The sequence below is a fragment of the Pezoporus wallicus genome, unplaced genomic scaffold (genome assembly GCF_028554395.1).
Source record: "Pezoporus wallicus isolate ANWC-B61680 ecotype Strahan unplaced genomic scaffold, APGP_CSIRO_Pwel_v1 scaffold_6885, whole genome shotgun sequence".
In the NCBI taxonomy this organism is placed as follows: Eukaryota; Metazoa; Chordata; class Aves; order Psittaciformes; family Psittacidae; genus Pezoporus; species Pezoporus wallicus.
Genome location: NW_026638858.1, coordinates 4,057,603 through 4,076,217, shown reverse-complemented (window position 1 = coordinate 4,076,217; position 18,615 = coordinate 4,057,603). Strand labels below are relative to the sequence as shown.

The following is an 18,615-nucleotide window of genomic DNA, read 5'->3' as shown; positions in this document are numbered from 1 at the left end:
GCATGAAGAAAAAGTATTGCTTCACAGTGGAGAGCAGAGGAAAACTGCAGGTGTCCCCTCAGCAGAGTGAGAAGGCTTTTCTCTAGTCTAGCCTGTTGCTGTTACAGCAATGTTTCCAGCTGTGATACTTCCTTGCTGCCAAGTAGTAATAAATAGCTGTATAAATCATAGTAATGCTTGTACCATTCGGGTGCAGCTGATTTGCTTTTTGACTCTTAATGGGTGTACATACACTTAGTTTCATATTTCAAAGTTAATTGTTAATATTTCTGTGAAAGTAATAGCTTTGGGAGTTGAAGATTGAGCACTTCTGAACTGCTTCATCTTCAACTTTGTATTTAATTCTCACTTGAAGCATTTTCTCCAAGACTCTCTTCAGAACTTGAAGTCAGTAGCCATGGCCTGCCTGATCCAGAGGGCAGCCAGTAACAGTGCAGGTATGTTTAATTTAGGACAGCAAATAGAGACTGCTGCTGTCCATGCTTCCTACAGGCAGAGCTCAAAACTGCAGAGAAGTGGTGACATGTCTTGGTGCTGCCACTTGCAGCCTGGAGCCTGGCAGAGTTTTCCTGTGTGCTATTTCCAGAGAAGACTGGAAAGGACTAGTGTCCTGGTTTGCTTGTTCTTGACTGCCTTCTTTGTAGAAAGCCATAGGAGTATGTCTTTTTGTATAACTGCAAATGATAGGTTGCTGTAGAAGCTTACACTCAAAGCTGAATGAGATGTAGGACTACAATAGCTCTTGAAGGTAAAGAAAAAGAAGGATATATGTTACATAATGCATTGGGTTCTTTTTGATTCAAGAAACCTGTATCTCCATGACCATTTTCTGACTTGCAGTGGGAGTCAAAATAGATTTTGCTGAAGGGAAAATAATAAATACAGGAAAAAATCAGACCACATGTTATTCTTTTATTTAGAGTATACTGAGATGGATCTGAAGTGGAATCCTGGCAGGGTTTCTCATCCAGACTCAGCTGCATACCAGGTGACTGATTTGAGTTGGCGAGGCAACCTAAATCCCAGTCCCCTGATTAAAGATGATGGAGAGCTACTTGTGGAGGAATACCTTTCCCCCAGGAAACTGGTGAGTAGACATCCAGCTTTTTAATGAAGTAGAAGAGGCAAACTGGCATATACAGAGCTGTATTAACTTTCCAGCTGCCTTTGTGATGATTGCAGATTGTTGCATATCTGACAGTTAGACTTCTGCATAGATTCTGTCTTATGGAAATTTATCAAATGCCTGTCCTCCTTTCACCTTGTTTCATATAAAAAGTACTCCCAGCGTGAATGCTGCTGTCTTTATTGTTAGGTTTCTGGAAGCAGCATGAAGAAAAGTAAGGGTAGCATAATAATAATTTAAACACATCTCATTAATGCCATCTGATGTACCTTGAATCTTAGCATTAGAAAAAGCCTTTTGCATTAACATTGTTCTGGAGATTGGAAATGTAACTTTAAAAGCACAACTTTTTTTCTGAATTAGTGAAATCTTCTGTCCTCCTAAGAAACCAATTAAAATATTCTGTAAGTGCTGGAAGTACTTTCTATATATATCAAAGTGTGTGAAATTTCAAAGCACATTTGAAAGCCATGTTCCTTTTTGACAGGAGGGAGATGATTTTGGCATGCAGCCTGTTGAAAGGGAATAACATGCTGAAATCTTCATGAAGGAATTCAGTTTGTGAAATACTTGTGAAGGAATACTTGGTTGTATATTGTACTTTATTTGCTCAGGAGTAATTAAGGATGAAATCCTTTGGGATGAGTAGGGGCTGAGAAAACAACCTCATTTATTCTTGCTAAAGGAAGGAAGAGGTGAGAGCAGCTTTCTGGGTTGGAGAATTGTGTAGAGCTTAGTGAGGAAGAGCTGAGGCCAAGCCTGTGGTTCAGATGCTCCCAGCAGGCAGAATGATGATCACTGTAACCACAATCCTCTGTGCATCCATTGCAGAGACACTAGCTTCTGCAGGGGGCACGTTCCAGGTGCAGTTTTACACCACTCTCTATCTAGATATCAGTCACAGTTTTAACTATGTGCTGTAGATTAGACAGCAGGTTATTCTCAGAACTACTCTTAGTGGCTAAGGTTTCCAGTGTTTATAAGATGGTTGGAAATGTAAAAGTCATTTTCTGCAGAATGTCTATTTAAAGCATTCTGAGGAAATTTGATGTATGATACTATGGTCTCTGCCATTCATTTTCCTTTGGCTCATATGAACCTCTGACAGCTTCTTTGTCTTTTGCTAAAATCTGGCATATAGTTTGGCCAGTCTAATGTGTTTGAGGCCTATAATACGCTGTATGAATCCAATGGGAAGCTCTCAGATTAGTTTGTTTTCTTGGGGCATGAACCAAAGTCCATCAGAGTAACCAAAAGAGCTGCCCTCTGACTTCAATAATCTCTGAATTAAACCCTTAGGAACTTCTTTCATAGGCATGAAATTCTTCTTCAAAAGCTCTGCTGCTTTTAGTTCACAGTGAGTTGTAAGGGTACATAGGGCAATGTTACCCACATCCTGTGAAGTTGTAGTTCTTTATTTAATAATATTTTTTAAAACGCAGTTCAGAAGTTAAATTCTCCCATAATTATAGGCTGTTTTTTAAAATGGGAAAAAAAACCCTTTATTGTTCATATGTACCCTCTTGGAATTAATCAAACCTTGCTTCTTTAAGGATTGTGTACGTTAATATTTGCACAGTATTCCATTTCAAAAAGACTTTTAAATGGATGTCCACTATCCTACCTGTTTTTCTGGATGCTATTTGCTGGCCCTGGAACCCAACATTTGTGTTGGCAGAGCGGGGATACTTCCTGCTCAGAGGAAAAATTATATGACATTGTCAAGGAAATGTTTACAATTTTTATAGCTTATTTTGATAACTTATCCAATATATCTATTCTTTGACCTTTATGTTGATCAAATAGAAACCGCTGCTTCCATAAATTTATTTCCTCTGGATTTACAAATATAAAAATAGAGACACTCTTCAAACATTTAATCAGAAACAAGTTTTCACATGCGTATTTTTTAAGGAACCACATGCCATTGGTAACCAAATGGTTTGAAAGGTTGTTTTGCTTAAATCAATAGACTTGCAATATCTTCTTGGTTGTCTTTTAGTTGTGAGTATTTTAGGAGTTATTGATTATATTTACTGAAGTGCTCAGAGAAGGAAATTAACATTTTTAAAGTACAAGCTCATTAAATTAAAATTCTTTTACATGCAAATAAGGACATAGGCCCCAGTTCTGCAGTGTTGTGTAGGCAAATGTCTAGATACCTAATAGAGGTTCCTGAGGAATGCTTTTGTCCTGAGGTATACTCAGCTTTACTTCTTGCCCTTGCAGTGTTCTGTCTTTACCAGTTCAGATTAAGCTCAGGGAGGGTTTTCTTTTTGCCTCCTTGGATCCTGTTGCACTTTAAACAGCTCCTACAAAACCATTGATCCCTTTCCCGTTCTCTTTCTCTCAGTTGTAGATCCTCACCTCCTTTAAATCTTATGCTCACTCACTGCAGGCTTTGTGGTATTCTGTGGCCTCATTTCAGCAGAAGATTCAGTTTAAAGTCCTGTGTGATTCCATATTCCCACTATGTTAATCACATCTTGAGTAGTTTCTGCTTGTTGCCATCTCTCTTGCTGCAATGTCATGTAATGTCCCTTTATATTTCAGTACTCTTCATCCAAGCTACAGGTCAAAAGCTTTTGATGCAAGGGTTGGTATCATTAGATGTTCTTTTTATTCTTTCTGCTATTATCAATGTCAATTTTCTGTTGTTTTGTGTAATCTTCATCTATACGAATATGCATTCTGGCTTTTTCATTTGTACTTAGCCAGTTAATATTTCCAGCTCCCTGCTCTGCCTATACTTGTTTTGTGCATTCATGTTGACAAATGATGCAGAATACCAGAGTGAGCAAATTCACCATTCCCCCTTTATTCTGAAAACTGGCTATTAATGTGCAGTACATTGCAGATAATTTTTAACTTTGTTAGGGCTGTGGCATAGATTCCTCATTAAGCATGGAAGAACTGAAATTAAGGGCTTCACCTGTCTTGAATCAGATTTTTTTGTTCTATTAACCCCCATCTCCTTCCTGCCATTTGCAAAGGATCTTTTCCTGACTTCCACAAAAAGCATTCCAATTCTCAGAATAAACTCATTTTACAAGGTCAAATGATCTTCCAGATATTGTCACGTTATCAAAACTAATCACATTTGTGTGTGATCTTTAGAGAAGAAAGGAAGTAGTATTCCAATTTCACTATTTATTGATCCTGCTCCATTTAATCATGTTTTCTAAACTTACGAACATGTGTTCGGAAGTGGTGTTTAGTTTTGTTGCTCAGGAGGTTAGGGTATATTTCATATGGTATGCACTCATCCTCAGGGGAACAAGAAAATCTTGGAGGGTCCTGGAACAACAGACTGGATTCCTGCTGAAATGACTCAGTCATTTCCTTTTTTCCTTTGCAGAAAGTCTTCCTCTTAGTTTTAAGCTAAATGGACTTGAGGGGGAAAAAAAAAAGTTAATCATGGAAGCAAGTGCAAAATTGTGTTAAATTGACTCAGGAGATGGAAGTAACTGATCAGATTTGGATCTGCACAATCCTGTATTAGAATTATTAGAATTGTATAATCATTTAAAAAATAAAACTGAAAAGATTTGAAGGGACCTCTGGAGGTGTTCCAGTTCAATCTTCTGCTCAAAGCACAGCTAGCAAGTTCAAGGTTAGATCAGATTGGTCAGGGCAGCAGATAGTAATAAACATAATACTGTGAACGGGGAAAAAAAATACAAAGCCTCATTTAGTTTCAGAGCTTTTATTTTTTAGGTTCTTGTACTAACACAAATCCCTTTACTATAGTTAAAGCTTGTAGTTGTTATATTAGTGCTCCTCCTGCTACCTAGACATCGGATGTTTTATGTTCAAATTGTCACATCAGAAATCTTTGTATGTATACACACACATTTGCATGCCTTTATGTGAAAAATCCAGATTTTCATTTGCATACAGTCAAAGCCACTTAGCTAACATAAAATAGCAGATTAGTCTTGAGTTTTACATGTTCGGTGACACAGCACTGCCCACTGAGGTTTGTGGCAGTTAAGAGAACTCTCAGCAACTTTCAACATCAGATCCTTAATGCTGGTTTAAAATAAAGGTGTCAGTACTGTGAATCCCCAGCACGAGTCAGTGAGGAGCTGACTACGCAGGGGCCCACCCGTGCAGATCTGTTGGTGTAACTTGGGGGTTTTGGCATGAGAATAAGGACATCTTTACTAATGTATCCACCACTTAAATTCCTTAATTATTGCCCTCATCTATATTTTTCATACAAGCCAAGAAGATTTCTTTATCACAGATTGAACACCTACCTAATCTATTCATCTGAGATGAGAGAAGAATGTATTTGTATGTATATGTAGAAAATAGTGAAATACAGCTAAATATTGTAATTATGGGCATCTGCAGCATTTAGCCATTTTGAAAAGAAGATTGCCTGTGGGACCACAGGGAAGTTCTGCTCCCTCTCATTGAAAATCCCTTACTTGGAATCACTTAAAACCTTGTTAACATTCTCGTAACTTTCTTGTTAGAAGCAATATTTTGTCATACTTTCAGCAACTTTAGGGGTTTTGTGCAGGGAGAGATGGGAATTCAAAATAAATTTCCTGCAAAAAGCAATGAACGCATGAATGGACATGATTCTAGTATTTGCATACAGGTGTAATGTTAAAAGGAAATAAGCTCACCACTCAGGAATTCCTGTCCTAGCCAAATTAACCAGGATCAGCAAAATAAATGCGCAGCTGGAAATGCTTCTCTGACAGCTGCACACAACTTGCACTTCAGTAACCTATCTACTTTTCTTGAAGTATGTGAAAAATCTAGGGAAGAGGGAAGAAAACAGTTGTGTACACCAGCTTTAATTGAACAGATATTATTTACCAATTAAGGAATTCACAGAGAGTTGCAAGTGGGACTTGAACTGGGTTTCCCAGCATCCCGAGATGACTGTTCTGCCAGTTGGAAAGCTTTGCAAGCACACAAGTATTTTTCACTTGCTGTTCTTTACAGAATACTTACTGGCTTTTCTTGTCAGTCAGAGGAAAAGCTTTCGAAACTAGTGCACAGTCTCCTCTGAGATGCTGGCCAGACATTTTGCACGGTGGGAATGATTTGTGAGCCGTCGTGGAGTTGCTTTTTAAATTACTGGCTAAATTATTTACCAATATGTTCTGCATGATCTCCTGTGAAATAGTTTTACTCCTGTTTTGAAGGAGGTGTAAAAATACAAAGATAACTTTATCTGCTCTTGTTTTACTTATCATGTATTCGTCTTCAAGGAATTGTGCAGTGCTTTACCATGGAAATTTATCTTCTCGAATAAACAAATTTAAGGTGAAGTATAATGCTTGCTGTCAGGCCACATTCCTGAACATCATGTGCCAGAAAGGATTTGATGTTTGATTCTTCAGAAAACATCTTCCTTCTCTATCTAACTGATACCCACCTTGCTGGGCAGGCAGTAGATGGGTGACAAGCAAAATCCTCTTTGAACACCAACAATCAGCCTTTTTTTTTTTTTCCAAAGTATCTTTTTGCTGTAAAATAACTCTGAGTATATCCAATTCTTTGCCTAGAACAGATCCATGGTACGTTTTGTCTGCTCTACATTGAGGCTGAGCAGCTGTTCACAGGCAAAGAAATCCTAGGTGGCACAGCACCTTCGTGTGTGTAGCATTCCTTGCAGACAGGCAGAGAGACATTCTGTTCCTGGCTGCCAAAACAGCCCTTTGAACTGTGGGCAGGCAGTCATTACCTGAAGCCACAGTAGGATACTTCTGAATTAGGGCAGTAGCCTGCCCAAGGCCTGGCATGGCCCTAGGAATGAAAAGATTTAGAGCACCTTAGCATCACTTCAACCTTTGTGGTGCCAGGTATCTCTGTATCGGAGCTGATGATCCCTTCAGTGTCTTTGGAGATTTTTATGTTTTGTTTTTTTTTTTTTCTTTTACTACTCAATAGCGATAAAATTATTCCTAGATATCCCTCCTTTCAAATTTTGGTGAAGGCTCCTGTGCTTTGGCATTAAACAACAACATAAAAAGGAGATCCTGCTAAATATATGTCATCTTGGTTTAAATGTTTCCACATCCTTCCCTAAATCTCCCTCATTCCTGGTGCCATCATTTTAGCTGTGACATGAGATATGTCACACTTCCAGCTGCACCAGTATGCCAAGAAAGGTGTCTGGGCAGTAGGAGTGTCCTAATTATCTTCCAAAGGAAACATTCATCACAAAACCTTCTCTTGAGCTGCCGCCCTGGCCTTTTGCTTGCTAACTAGCTTGTAGTCAACACCTGGGGTCTCTGTGCTTCTAGTGCCTTTCAGTGAGCTCGCCCCCCAAGAGCGTTTCTTGTTTTCTTCATGTAGTATGATAGCTTTTGCATCCCACAGCAAATTGGTTCCAAACTTTCCAACCATCTCCTCAGCATCAGTAGATGGAAGGACGGTGATTTTTTCAGAGACTTTTGGAAAAACAGAACAGGGAAATGGGGACTGAGAGCATATGGACTCTGGTTAGCACATGCTTTAAGGCAGCTGTCTACAGTTCAAAGAGTTGGTGATGGGAGCCAATAACCCTTTTCAGCACTGGAGCCACAGCTGTGCCTGTTGCGGTACAAAATGTGGATGTGCTAAGATGTTCATCTCTCAGATGGGAAAAAGTACAAATGGTGGATCTGAAAGAGGCAAAGGAGGGCAAAAAATCACACTAATATCGCTGGTATGAGGAAAAGGAATAGGGAACCCCAGAAGAGGAGAGAATATAACTTTATGCAGTTTTTATGCTTGGATTTTGAAAGAGGAGGACAACGAGCAGAGCTGTTAGAGGAGGCTGTCTAGAATACAGCAGTGGGAAGGACAGCATGCAGGGAACTTGCAGACAGCAGAGGAGAAAGGCAAAGCCAGGAGCTTTTGCTACTCTACTCAGAACCTGTATGACCCTAGCATATTACTTATTCTGAGATCTTCCTATTCTGTCTTCTAATGCTGTAGGCTCACTCTTAAGACTGTTTTGACAGGGAGAGGGGAGATATTTTTCAGAAGCAGCTTCCTTTCATGACCAAAGCTTGTGTCCAAGTCCAGCAATCCAAGTGTGTGCTTGTGCGCCAGGACATCAGCTAGCACTCATTTCACACATACTCTCTTGCTATACGACAGATAGTGTCATCTGCTGAAAAGGATTACTGCAAAATATATCTTGCAGTGAGGGATTTTGTGTTTACTTGGTGGGAGAAAGCAGTCTGTATGTGGTAAGCATGGCTTCTTTGCAGGAGCAAGACAGTTTTTGTGGTGGCTGCATCTGGGATAGAAAGTAAACTTCTGAATGCCATTGGAAACTCACAGGTTATCACCTTAGAACTTTGTTTCTCATACTCTAGGGGGAAAGCAGGAAAGTAAGAAGACTACTTAGGTTCAGCCTGCTTAAAAAAACTCACAGTTTTTTAAAAAAGAAGATTAAAAATAACTTCAAACAGTGTTATAAAGACAATTCAAAAGTAAATGAAGATTTTTGATAATTCTGTTTCTTAGGAGTCCAAGTCAAAACCTTACAAAGGGAGGCAGATTTTCAAGGAGGGTGCTCAGCCTTTCCAAGAAACCATGCCCTTTTAAGCTGTTATCTCATTTACACACAGATTGTGTTTGGTCCTTTGTAAAAGGATGTAGAACTGTCATAGAATCATAGAATAGGGTTAGAAAGGACCTTAAGATCATCTGTTTCCACCCCCTCTTACACTCACACTAGACCATGTCACCCCAGACTCCGTTCAACCTGGCCTCAAACGCTGCCGGGGATGGAGCATTTACCACTTCTTCGGGCAGCCTATTCCTGTGCCTCACCACCCTCACAGTAAGGAACTTCTTTATATCTAACCTGAGCTTCAGTATTTAAGTTTGAACCCATTACTCCTTGTCCTATCAGTACAGCACTATCAGGGTGAATGAAGTTGTAGTTGCTTGCATGCAGTAAGCAGGAATGTCGCAACTGCAGCTTTTCTCTGCAAAATGAACTGGATGTTCTTGTGGTTATTTTTTCTTCTCCAACCTCATAAACAGAAGTGGTCCTGTACATTTCCTTCTAATGAATAATTCCCCCCTTATTAAACAAACTAAAGAATGTTGTAACTTTTAATAGGAGAAAACTTGTCTGCTGTATGTGGAGGTTGTTGAATGACTTCCTGCCTTCATCTTAAACAGAGGAGCAAAAGGCAGGTGACACTACTGACCCACGCTATTGATTTCATTATTGAGGGGGAAATACTGATGCCAGGGTCAGCCATTTCTTTGAAGTGGGCTTTTTTTAGCCCCACATCCTAACTCCTTTGGCATGGAAAGGTGAGAATGTAGCAGTTGTTTCACTGCACAGAGTATCAGCTCTTTCAGGCAGTTATTGTGTCACAAAAGACTTGTTTTTCATCTTTCAAAGAGTGTTTTGGGCCCCTTCATGAACCGCTAACACATCAGGGACAAAATATATAGGTCCCTCCTGGTCTGTTTTGGTGAACCCATGCACAGAAGGATCCACTAAGTACCCAAAGATGATGCGAAGGACATGGTGGAACACGTAGTCTGAGGGAAACTGGGGAGAGAGGAGCTGGTTGTAGCAGGAAGGAATAGAGGATAAGAACAGTGGTAACACAAGATTGCTTCAGCTGCCTGTGGAATTGCAGCCTGGCATCTTAGAACTCTATAGCCTTGCTGTAGTTTTCATTGACTGTCCTAGAGCTTCCCTCTCTCCTCTGTGTATAACTTCTTGTTTCTATCCTCCTGCTTACCTCTCCAAGGCAAAACTTACATGTACACAACAATGCAGACTTTAAGATATTAGAAAAGATCCTGCATTCACGCACTTACTCTTGGTTAATGCAGTGGTTGACCCTATTACTAAGGTTTTGCAAAAATAATGGAGTATTTTGGAGGCTTCTGTTTGCATTGCCTAGAATTTGCAGTTCTTGTAATCAGTGCTGTTTTCTTTCACAAAAGTGAGCTGCTCATGCTAAAATCATGTCTCTTTTTCATGGTTTTGGGCTAAAAGGCTAAACAATGTGTTTTGTTGAGTGTTACTACCTAGTATCTTTTTGATTATAGGTGACAGAGTAACTTCTTATCTGCTGAGGATTCATACAAGACTTATGCAAATCTTAAAGCATGGACATACTGTTTAAATGAATTAATTGGCATGTAGGTCTGTTGATTTGCAGCTTGAATGTAATCCTCAGCTTTAACTCAAAGAGACTAGAATAATTTGGAGCTATGTGGAAAAAATATCTTTGAATACTAAATTTATTTCAATGTGATTGCACATCTAGCCATTTTGACCTGGAGTATATGTTGACAAAGCACTTGTTGAAAGCCTTTCTACAGCTTTTTACTTCTCATCTGGTTTATTGCATGTTGCCTGGTTTATTGCAATGAAAGTGTGTGTATATATATATATAATATATATTCCTGCTTACCTTCACAGAAAATTTTGACAGGGGTAGATGATCTGCAGCAAGTGAATGCCCTAGAGGTGCGAGTAGATACAAGAGAGAACAGCTTGGGGAACTTTGGTAAGAAAACACTTTATCTTCTGCTCACTGTCTCAAATTTTCCTTTATTGTGTCTTGAAGCATGACTGGGGACTCAGAAACTGACAACCACTGTAAAGTACTTTCCTGCTCAAGAGCTCCTGAAACATGGTCTTCCTGGAACCTCTCATTCCTTGATCTCTGTTTTCTGTGAAGCTCTAACCAGGACTGAAAGCTATGGCAGTGGGATGAGTGATGCCATTTCTGTCTAAAGCAAATTAGTTTGAACACATTCCTCTCAAATGACATGCTTCCAGGCCCTAAATGAACATTTATTGATTACCTTGCCCTCTAAGTACTTGGCAATACTCTAACAAAGCAGTAGCCAAAGTTCAGCTTCTCTCCACTGTAAGGTTTTCCTGTGGGTGGGAAATTGCTAGTGGTATCAAGCTACTCATGCAGCCAGCGACCTGTCTTCGCATCCTGTGCTGCCTCATTGAGCTCTGCTGGATGATGGGGAAAGTCCTATAGATATATCATTCTGATGAGTCCTAAACAGCCCTAATGCTTGTCCTTAGTTTCTATGTTGTCATTACCGCACTGGGGAAGTAAAGAAGTACCAAAGGAATTCCCTCTATAGGAGAGTTAACACTGAGAATATGAAGCTTTCCTTTTTCCTGCTACTGGCAGTCATTTTCTGTCATGTGGATGCCCATCACAACCAAGTCTTCTGCAACCAAGCCTACTGCAGGGTAATATTTTCTGTGCCAAAAGGAGTCACATTCCCAAAAGTGGGTGCTGGTATTTTCAGCCAAGCAGTTAATTTTATATGCAAGGGACGACAATGTAGCAGCCAATTAGCTTTAGTGGATTGATTGATGTCTATTTGTCAAGAATGGTGAAGCAAGTGCAGTGAAGGGGGCTTTTGTCTTGAATTATATAACCGCTTTGTATTGGTTATTCCATTTATTTTGTAAATAGTTCTCTTTATGATAGGCATTTGATAACTTAAGGTAAATTACATGCATTTCAGAAATCGTAATCTATTCAGTCATGTTTCCTCCACTTGATAAGAAAATCTGATTATGCCTTTTCTATAATGCTTGAAAGTGCCACTCCCATTCCAATGCCATTTCACATGAGCTGTAACAAGCAAGCAAAATATTTCACTCTTTTTACTCTGTGCTTCCCTTTCCTTTCCATTACTGGAAATAAATCCCTTTCTGCTCCCTGTGATTAGGCTTTTGCATCTTTTACAGAATGTGGAGCGCTATTCCCATATTGCAGACAATTTCCATCTTGTTTATATCCCACCATTTGCACCAAGACTTGGCCCTTGTGGGCTATAAAACTCAGCAGCTGCAGGTGCCCACTGCTGTTGAGAATAACAGAACGTCAAGACCAAACAAAATTTCTTTTTTTCACATGACAGCTGATTTTTTAGGTGCATGGAGTAAGGTCTACCTTTTTAGGGGTATCACAGGATAGTTTGCACCTTCAATGCGAATAGTGTAAGCAGGTCTGCTGTTGAAGGTATTGGGCTTGTTGCATGCTCTTCGTTTGCCCCTAAAACTCTGCTGCTGACCTGGTCACTACTCACAGGGGTCTGGATAAATAGCTGGAGGGAAGGAGGAGGGTAAAACCAGACCAGCTGGAATGACAGAAGTTACAGTGCGACAAGAAAGAGAAGCTTTTCCACCATTAGGACAGTAAAGCAATAAGGGTATCCAAAGAGGTTTGAGTCTCCACCCTTGCAGGTTTTAAAGATTCAGCTGGGTAAAGACCTGAGCACCCTGGTCTGATCTCACAGAAGACCTAGCTCCAAGCAGGAGGCTGGGCTTGGGACCTCTGGCTCTCTCCTCCAGAATGGATTGCTTTGCAAATTGGTGGTTTTATTTGCATTCCAGACCTAGCTAATTAACTTTCTTTATAGCCATATTATATCAGTTAACTTTACTTTCACTGTGTTCCTTAGTTGCAGAAGGTGCATAACAGCATCTTTGTCGTCAAAGAGTTCCTTATTTCTATGATCAGTTTGCACTTAATAAACAATATTGTTTGACTGGTTTTATGCGTAAAGAAAAAATAGGCTGTGCAAGCTCTTAAGTGGCCAGGTAAAATAGTTGCAAGTTACTTGACTGCACATAACTCTGGGTCACCTGGAACGCTGCAACACTCAAATCACAAATTTATACTACAATTTCTACTTGAGAAACATTTCAATGTTTGCAGCCATACACAGACTGCAACACAAGCCCTCAGGGCCTACATCTCTGTTATCATGGTTTCCAGAGTGATTTAAAACATGTGACTTGAGTTTTTCTCATGAGCATTCCAGATTGGGATGTACTAAACTTCAAAGCTCCATCTTGCTAAGCTTTCCCGGTTTGTCAGATCAGGCTCTCTACAATGCTGTGACATAGTGGGGAGGAACAGTTGCGTTTTTAAGGGTAAAGTGTGGGCTAAAACTCAAAAAGACCAATACTACAGTATTTTCATGTGATCAGTTTTAAAATTAAGGAAAGGCTTTGTGCCGGAGCTGGAATTGGAGTCTCAAGGCTTGGGACAATTGCTAACATCTTTAGCTGTTTGTTTTCAGTGCACCCTGCTGAGTGACAGGTAAAACCCTGAACCACCCTGGCAAGTCTTGTATCCAGCTTTGCAGATCTTGGACTTCACTTCTGTGCTCTTCAGTTTGCGTGTAGGCTTTAGTTCATACTCAAACAGATGGACTATTTTTCTTTTCATTAGCTTATCCCTTCAGTTCTGATTGATTGCTGACAGATCTGGGACTGCATTCTTGCCCACCTCGTAGAAATTCCTGTTGAAAGTAATGGTGGGATACAGTCATTTAAGACACTACATAGTCCTCCTCTTTCTAAGTGATTTTAATAGCTACAAATCAAGTTACCCACAATGCTGTTCGCTGGTACTTATTGAATTGTTGTCTGCTGGTGGCCAGGCTAAGTTGATTATGGGTCTGAAGACTGCTGCTTCCCTTGCCCATGTTTTATCAAGGAAAAGCTCTGTTAAAGGTTTGTTTTTTCACTCGGAGTCATCCTCTCTCTTTCCTCTTGTTCTATTTGTTGGTATTCCTGATGTGAAGCTGAGAGACATTTGTTGGCGGCTAGCGTTGCAGTGGCTGGTACTTGTGTGGTTGTTGATGCGGGAGTCACGGACAACACAGAGACGATCAATGTGGTCAAGCGATTGCCAAATTTATTACAACTCCTTATATACTATTTCTTACATGCACTTACAGTGATTTGGCATATTATGATTGGATACATGTCTTGAAGACCCTTAGTGACTAACATAATTGGTTAAGCACAGGTGTGAGAACTTGACCTCGAAAGCTTGCCAACAGTCCACAGTTCTCATTAACTCAGTGAATTCCAGCTTCTTCGTATCTTGCTTGCTTAAGCTTCCTTGGGCCTCTCATGGCCTTGCTGTATCTTTCAGGATTATTCAGAGTTTATGTACCAATTATGCATTCTCCCGTGAGAACACTGTCTCCACAAGTGGTCAGGAGGCCAGTGTGGAAATAACATCAAGGTGATGGATCTTACTTGTTTAAACACACCTTAAGTGAATTAAATAGCCTGTTTAATTTACGTATCATGTTGCTGTTGCTAGAAGAGTGCAATCTGTGTTCACATGTTCTGTAGGATCACATGTACTGTAGGATCAATAAAACATATAGGTGTCCTGGTAGCAATGCAAGTATTTGTCAGTAATTTCTTTTGTGTATTTTTTTCTCTAATCCATATTCCAGAAGGCATAAGAAGTCGAGCTACAATGATTTTTTTAACAATAGAATATATTGTAATGTCAACAACAAGTTTCATAAAAATAAGTGTTGTAGCTTGTAGAATATAATAAAACCAGCATCTTACCTATATTTCTCCTCACTCCTAGTCTGTTATCTAAACTTCATCTGCTCTACCAAAACAGCTCAGAAAGACATCTGCATTCCTACCTTGCCTGTGAAATGCAGCACTTAAGGTAACATTGTTGAGTGTGCATGTATCACTTTTGTTCATCTACCTTACACTTTGATTTCTTTTGCTCTTCATTTAGTTTTGTTCCACTGGGATAGTACAGTTGATTAGTTTAACACTAGCACATTGCTGGTGGTTAGTAGTTTGAGACTTGTAGCAAAAAGGGTATTTACTGAAACAGAATCTTAGACCTATGAGATAACATTGTTCACCATTCTAAATTCTCAGCCTTGTACTGTGGTCATCAGTATTTTTCTGGACCATTCTTATTTTAGAAAGGCAGTTTCAAGATGAGGAATATATTGTTTGTAGTTTAAAAATTATTGGAAGTTTGCCTTGTTGATGTTTTAGAGTATTTTTATGTTAGTATAAGAATAAATTGCATCCTTGCTCTCAGGAAAGATGCCATGAGGGTTAAAATTAAGAAAATTAGAAGTATGTTACTATATTTGGATAGATCTCTTATTTCTGTCATCTTCATTTTACAATATTCTTTCAATTTAATCTTGCAGTCTCTAATATACGTATATATATATATATATGGATGGATGGAATTGGGACTATAAAACCATACAAAATTAAGTGGGTAATGAATTACTAGCAGCAAAGAACAATTACATATCAAATATAAACCTTAAAGGAGGGAAGAACCTGCAGAACTGGATAAATATGCAAAAATCTTGCTGGTAGAATTTTGCACCACTGCACATAGCATACTTTTATTTCAGTCTATTAAACAGCATATTAGAGCTTAACACTCTACAAGTTCCCAGGGATAGATTGTACCAAAATACAATAAAATGTCTGAGATGGAGGATCAGGTTACAATAATGAAATAACTAGATGTGAAAATGGTACTGTCAGCCTGTCACTCTGCCTCTTTGTGTTCTTTAATAGTTGCTTTTTTCCTGAACCAACTCTAAATGCATTCAGTGGGAAGCTTTTTCTTGAACAAGTCTCTCCTTTTTCTCTGAGGTAGTTTTCTTGTCCCCTCATTCAAACCTTCTTCATGATACTAGTTTGTAAAACCCATTTACTTTGTAATGCTTTGCAATAGCTTTTGCTTGGTAACCCTTTAACCTCTCCGGTTGAACCTGTGGCAAAGCTATTACCTGCTGCTGTGGTGGGACTAGAGAGGCTAGTGCATCCTTCTTGCTCTTTCCTTCAATGCTTTTGGGGAAGCCATTACGTCTCTCTACGCTCGAGGTATTTTATCAGAAACATGGTAGCAATCTAGATTAATTAACAGAGATCCTAGTATCAACCCTGTCAGGGCTCCAAATTTTTTTTGTTGCCATACTGTATAAAACTGATTTGATGTAAGAAAGTATGCCCTGCAGGATGAGAATGGTATGTTATAATTTGTACAGGTTTTAGGGGTTATGAAAAATTACAAAAAAAAGAAGGTTAGAAATGTTTTGCATTTTTAGTATTTTTTAAGAGCTTTGCAAAGACATGAAGTTCAATATTTGCAGTATAGCATGAAGATTTATATGTATTATGTGTTGTAATCAATATATGTGTGAAGATTGATATGCATTATAATCATTCCCAACTATCACTAGATATACATAATGCTTCTACTGAACCATGATTTATTAAAATCTTTTTGCTGTAAATGCTCTTGTTATGTTTGGGGAAATGGGATGAACAACGTGACCTCCTTTGTTTGCTTTTGGAATCCCACTCCTGTTTTCTTTTGTTTGTTTTGCTTCATTTTGATCCTTTGCAAAGAGCTGGAATGATGTCCCTCTGGACACTGCTAAGCCACCCATGCTAGAGAAAGATTACTCAAAGGACTTATAAAAATATTTGCTTAGAAGAGATTTTAATGTTTTAGTAATGATCCAGTCTGTCTAAAATTGTTATTAACTTTATATGGTTGCATGTTATACTGGAGGGTACTCACCAGTCACAGGTGAACTCCTCTAGTGGGAATGGGTGAAATTTTGTTGTTGTCAATACCTAATGTTTCCTTGGACTAGAGCTTATGTCTGAGTTACTTGGTAGCTTGGAGAGATTTTGTGTATGATTTTTGTTCAGAGATACCTGTAGAAACAACCAAAAAGGGAATTCTGTCTTGGGAACAGAAAAAAGCATTAATCAAAATAACAACAGAATACTGAGGTATTCATAGATATGAAATTTGTACAATTGAATAGTAAGCCGTAGATGAGATCCAGAAAATTAAAAGGAGATGACAATGCATATCAAAACAAAATAGGATTCTGGGGACCTCTGAACTGTAAATGGTGAAGTTATGACATGAGAAATTATGCTATTATTGTTTGAGTCAAAATTACATTTTGAAGAAGTGTTACCTAGCTGTGTATCCAAGAAATCCATCACTACTTGACATTAAATTGCTAGAAAAATATTTCTGGGGAGAGAAGCAAGAACATTATGTAGAGATCAGGGGTCATGGACTGCTATACCCTGAGCATCCCTTACTTCTTCAGAGTAATCACTCAGTTAAGGGGCAACGACTGTTGGGAATGAGACCAAAGAAAGCAGTCACCCATCAAGCCAGTTTCTGTTGTTGTCTGTCTGGAAAGGTGCTCTGTTGAAATTGTCAGAGAGGGCTTCCAAAAATTATAGCAGGGTAGTCATGCAGACAGTACGTATATGGTGCAAAAATGCAAAGGATAAAATATTTTTTTAGTGAAATAATCTCATTAATTTTCTTAGAAGTGTTCTAGCACAAGTCTGGCAGAAACAGGTAAGAAATGCATGTAAAATTAGGTGCTTCAACTTGTAATTTTCAGCAGTTTCTTTTATTCCCAGATCTGCAAAGTGTTTTTTATTCTGTTCCCATAGGTGCCTATTTACCTAATCTGAGAGAACTGCGGTTGAACAATAGCTTGCTTATGTCTGTGAGGTGAGAAATTAATGATAACTGAAATAAACATAAAGAATAACAGCACTCAAGTTTATTTAAGTGATAAAATCTTCATTTGTGCTGCTGTGTTGCTTTCATTTCTTCCATTTCCCCATGCCATGATAATGGACTAAGTCATGAATATATGATCCACAAGCACATAAGTTTAAGGAAAAGACCTTCACTGGAATAAATCAGTGTAGCTGCAATGGTGCCAATGAATTAGCCCCAGTCTGCCACCAGAGAAGTTCCTGCCATGCTTGAAGTCCATGGAAATTTGTTACAAAGAGCTAGAAATTCACCTCTTACTCATGTCTAGGCACTCGGATTTTGAAGTGTTTCACACTTTGGGCTTTTATTGTGCACAGTAGTGTGTTCTATACAGGTCAGACCAGTTCTTCAGCTGATAAAAATCACTTTGGCTTTATTTGAAGTCAATGAAGTTGGGTTTATGAGGGCTGCTATGAAGACTGCATGTCCCTGGCTTGCTGAGCTTCCTGAAAACATCACGCATTTTCTTGCAGAGAACTGGGGAGCTGGCAGGTTGGGAAGGCAGAAATGAAAACCATCACGATGAAGAGGCAGACCTGTCTTCTCTGTCCTGTGCTGATATTTGTATTACCCTTGCTAACTAATGCATAATGGAGAAGTACAGTTCATATCCATAAGGGGCTGTGTAAAAGGCCATCCTTATGTTAAATAGGACTGCTTTCTGGCTTTGCATGGCAATCTGCTAAATTTTTTTTGGGGGGAAATAAAATAGAAAAACAGTGATTTTGCAAATTCTTGTTAAAGAGAATATGTTCCCTGATGGTAAACAGCAACAAATTCTTCCCGGTCTCATGCATCATCACTGAAGTAGCTAATGAACTTCAGTTGTCACACTTTGATCTTATTTTCTGTTGGTCTGGCAGTGAGATTAAGTATTTGCAGTGTAATTTTCTTTTTTTTCCCACTTTCTAGTCCATAACATGGAAAAATAGTGATTCTACGTTGCTGTGATTATTTTACTGGCAACCAACCACTATCATAACTGTGAAATTGCTCTATTATTGCAATGGAGGAGTAAGCAGTAGGTGAAAAAAAATATTTTTTACAGTATCAAAAAGTATTTTAATATATTAACAAAAAAAAAAAAGGTGTTTT

General features: G+C 38.9%; 1 protein-coding gene across 3 annotated transcripts in view; it reads left to right on the top strand.

Annotated features, from left to right (window-relative positions):
- The first annotated feature begins 926 nt into the window (after positions 1 to 926).
- Positions 927 to 18,615, top strand: part of LRRC56 (leucine rich repeat containing 56) — a 52,985-nt gene continuing 35,296 nt past the window's right edge. For all 3 annotated transcript variants that reach the window (XM_057412804.1, XM_057412803.1, XM_057412802.1), the window contains exons 1-3: positions 927 to 1,087; positions 10,545 to 10,632; positions 17,409 to 17,469. In XM_057412804.1, coding sequence (XP_057268787.1) covers positions 932 to 1,087; positions 10,545 to 10,632; positions 17,409 to 17,469 — 305 coding nt within the window. In that variant the 5' untranslated portion in view covers positions 927 to 931. The remainder of the gene's footprint in view (positions 1,088 to 10,544; positions 10,633 to 17,408; positions 17,470 to 18,615) is intronic.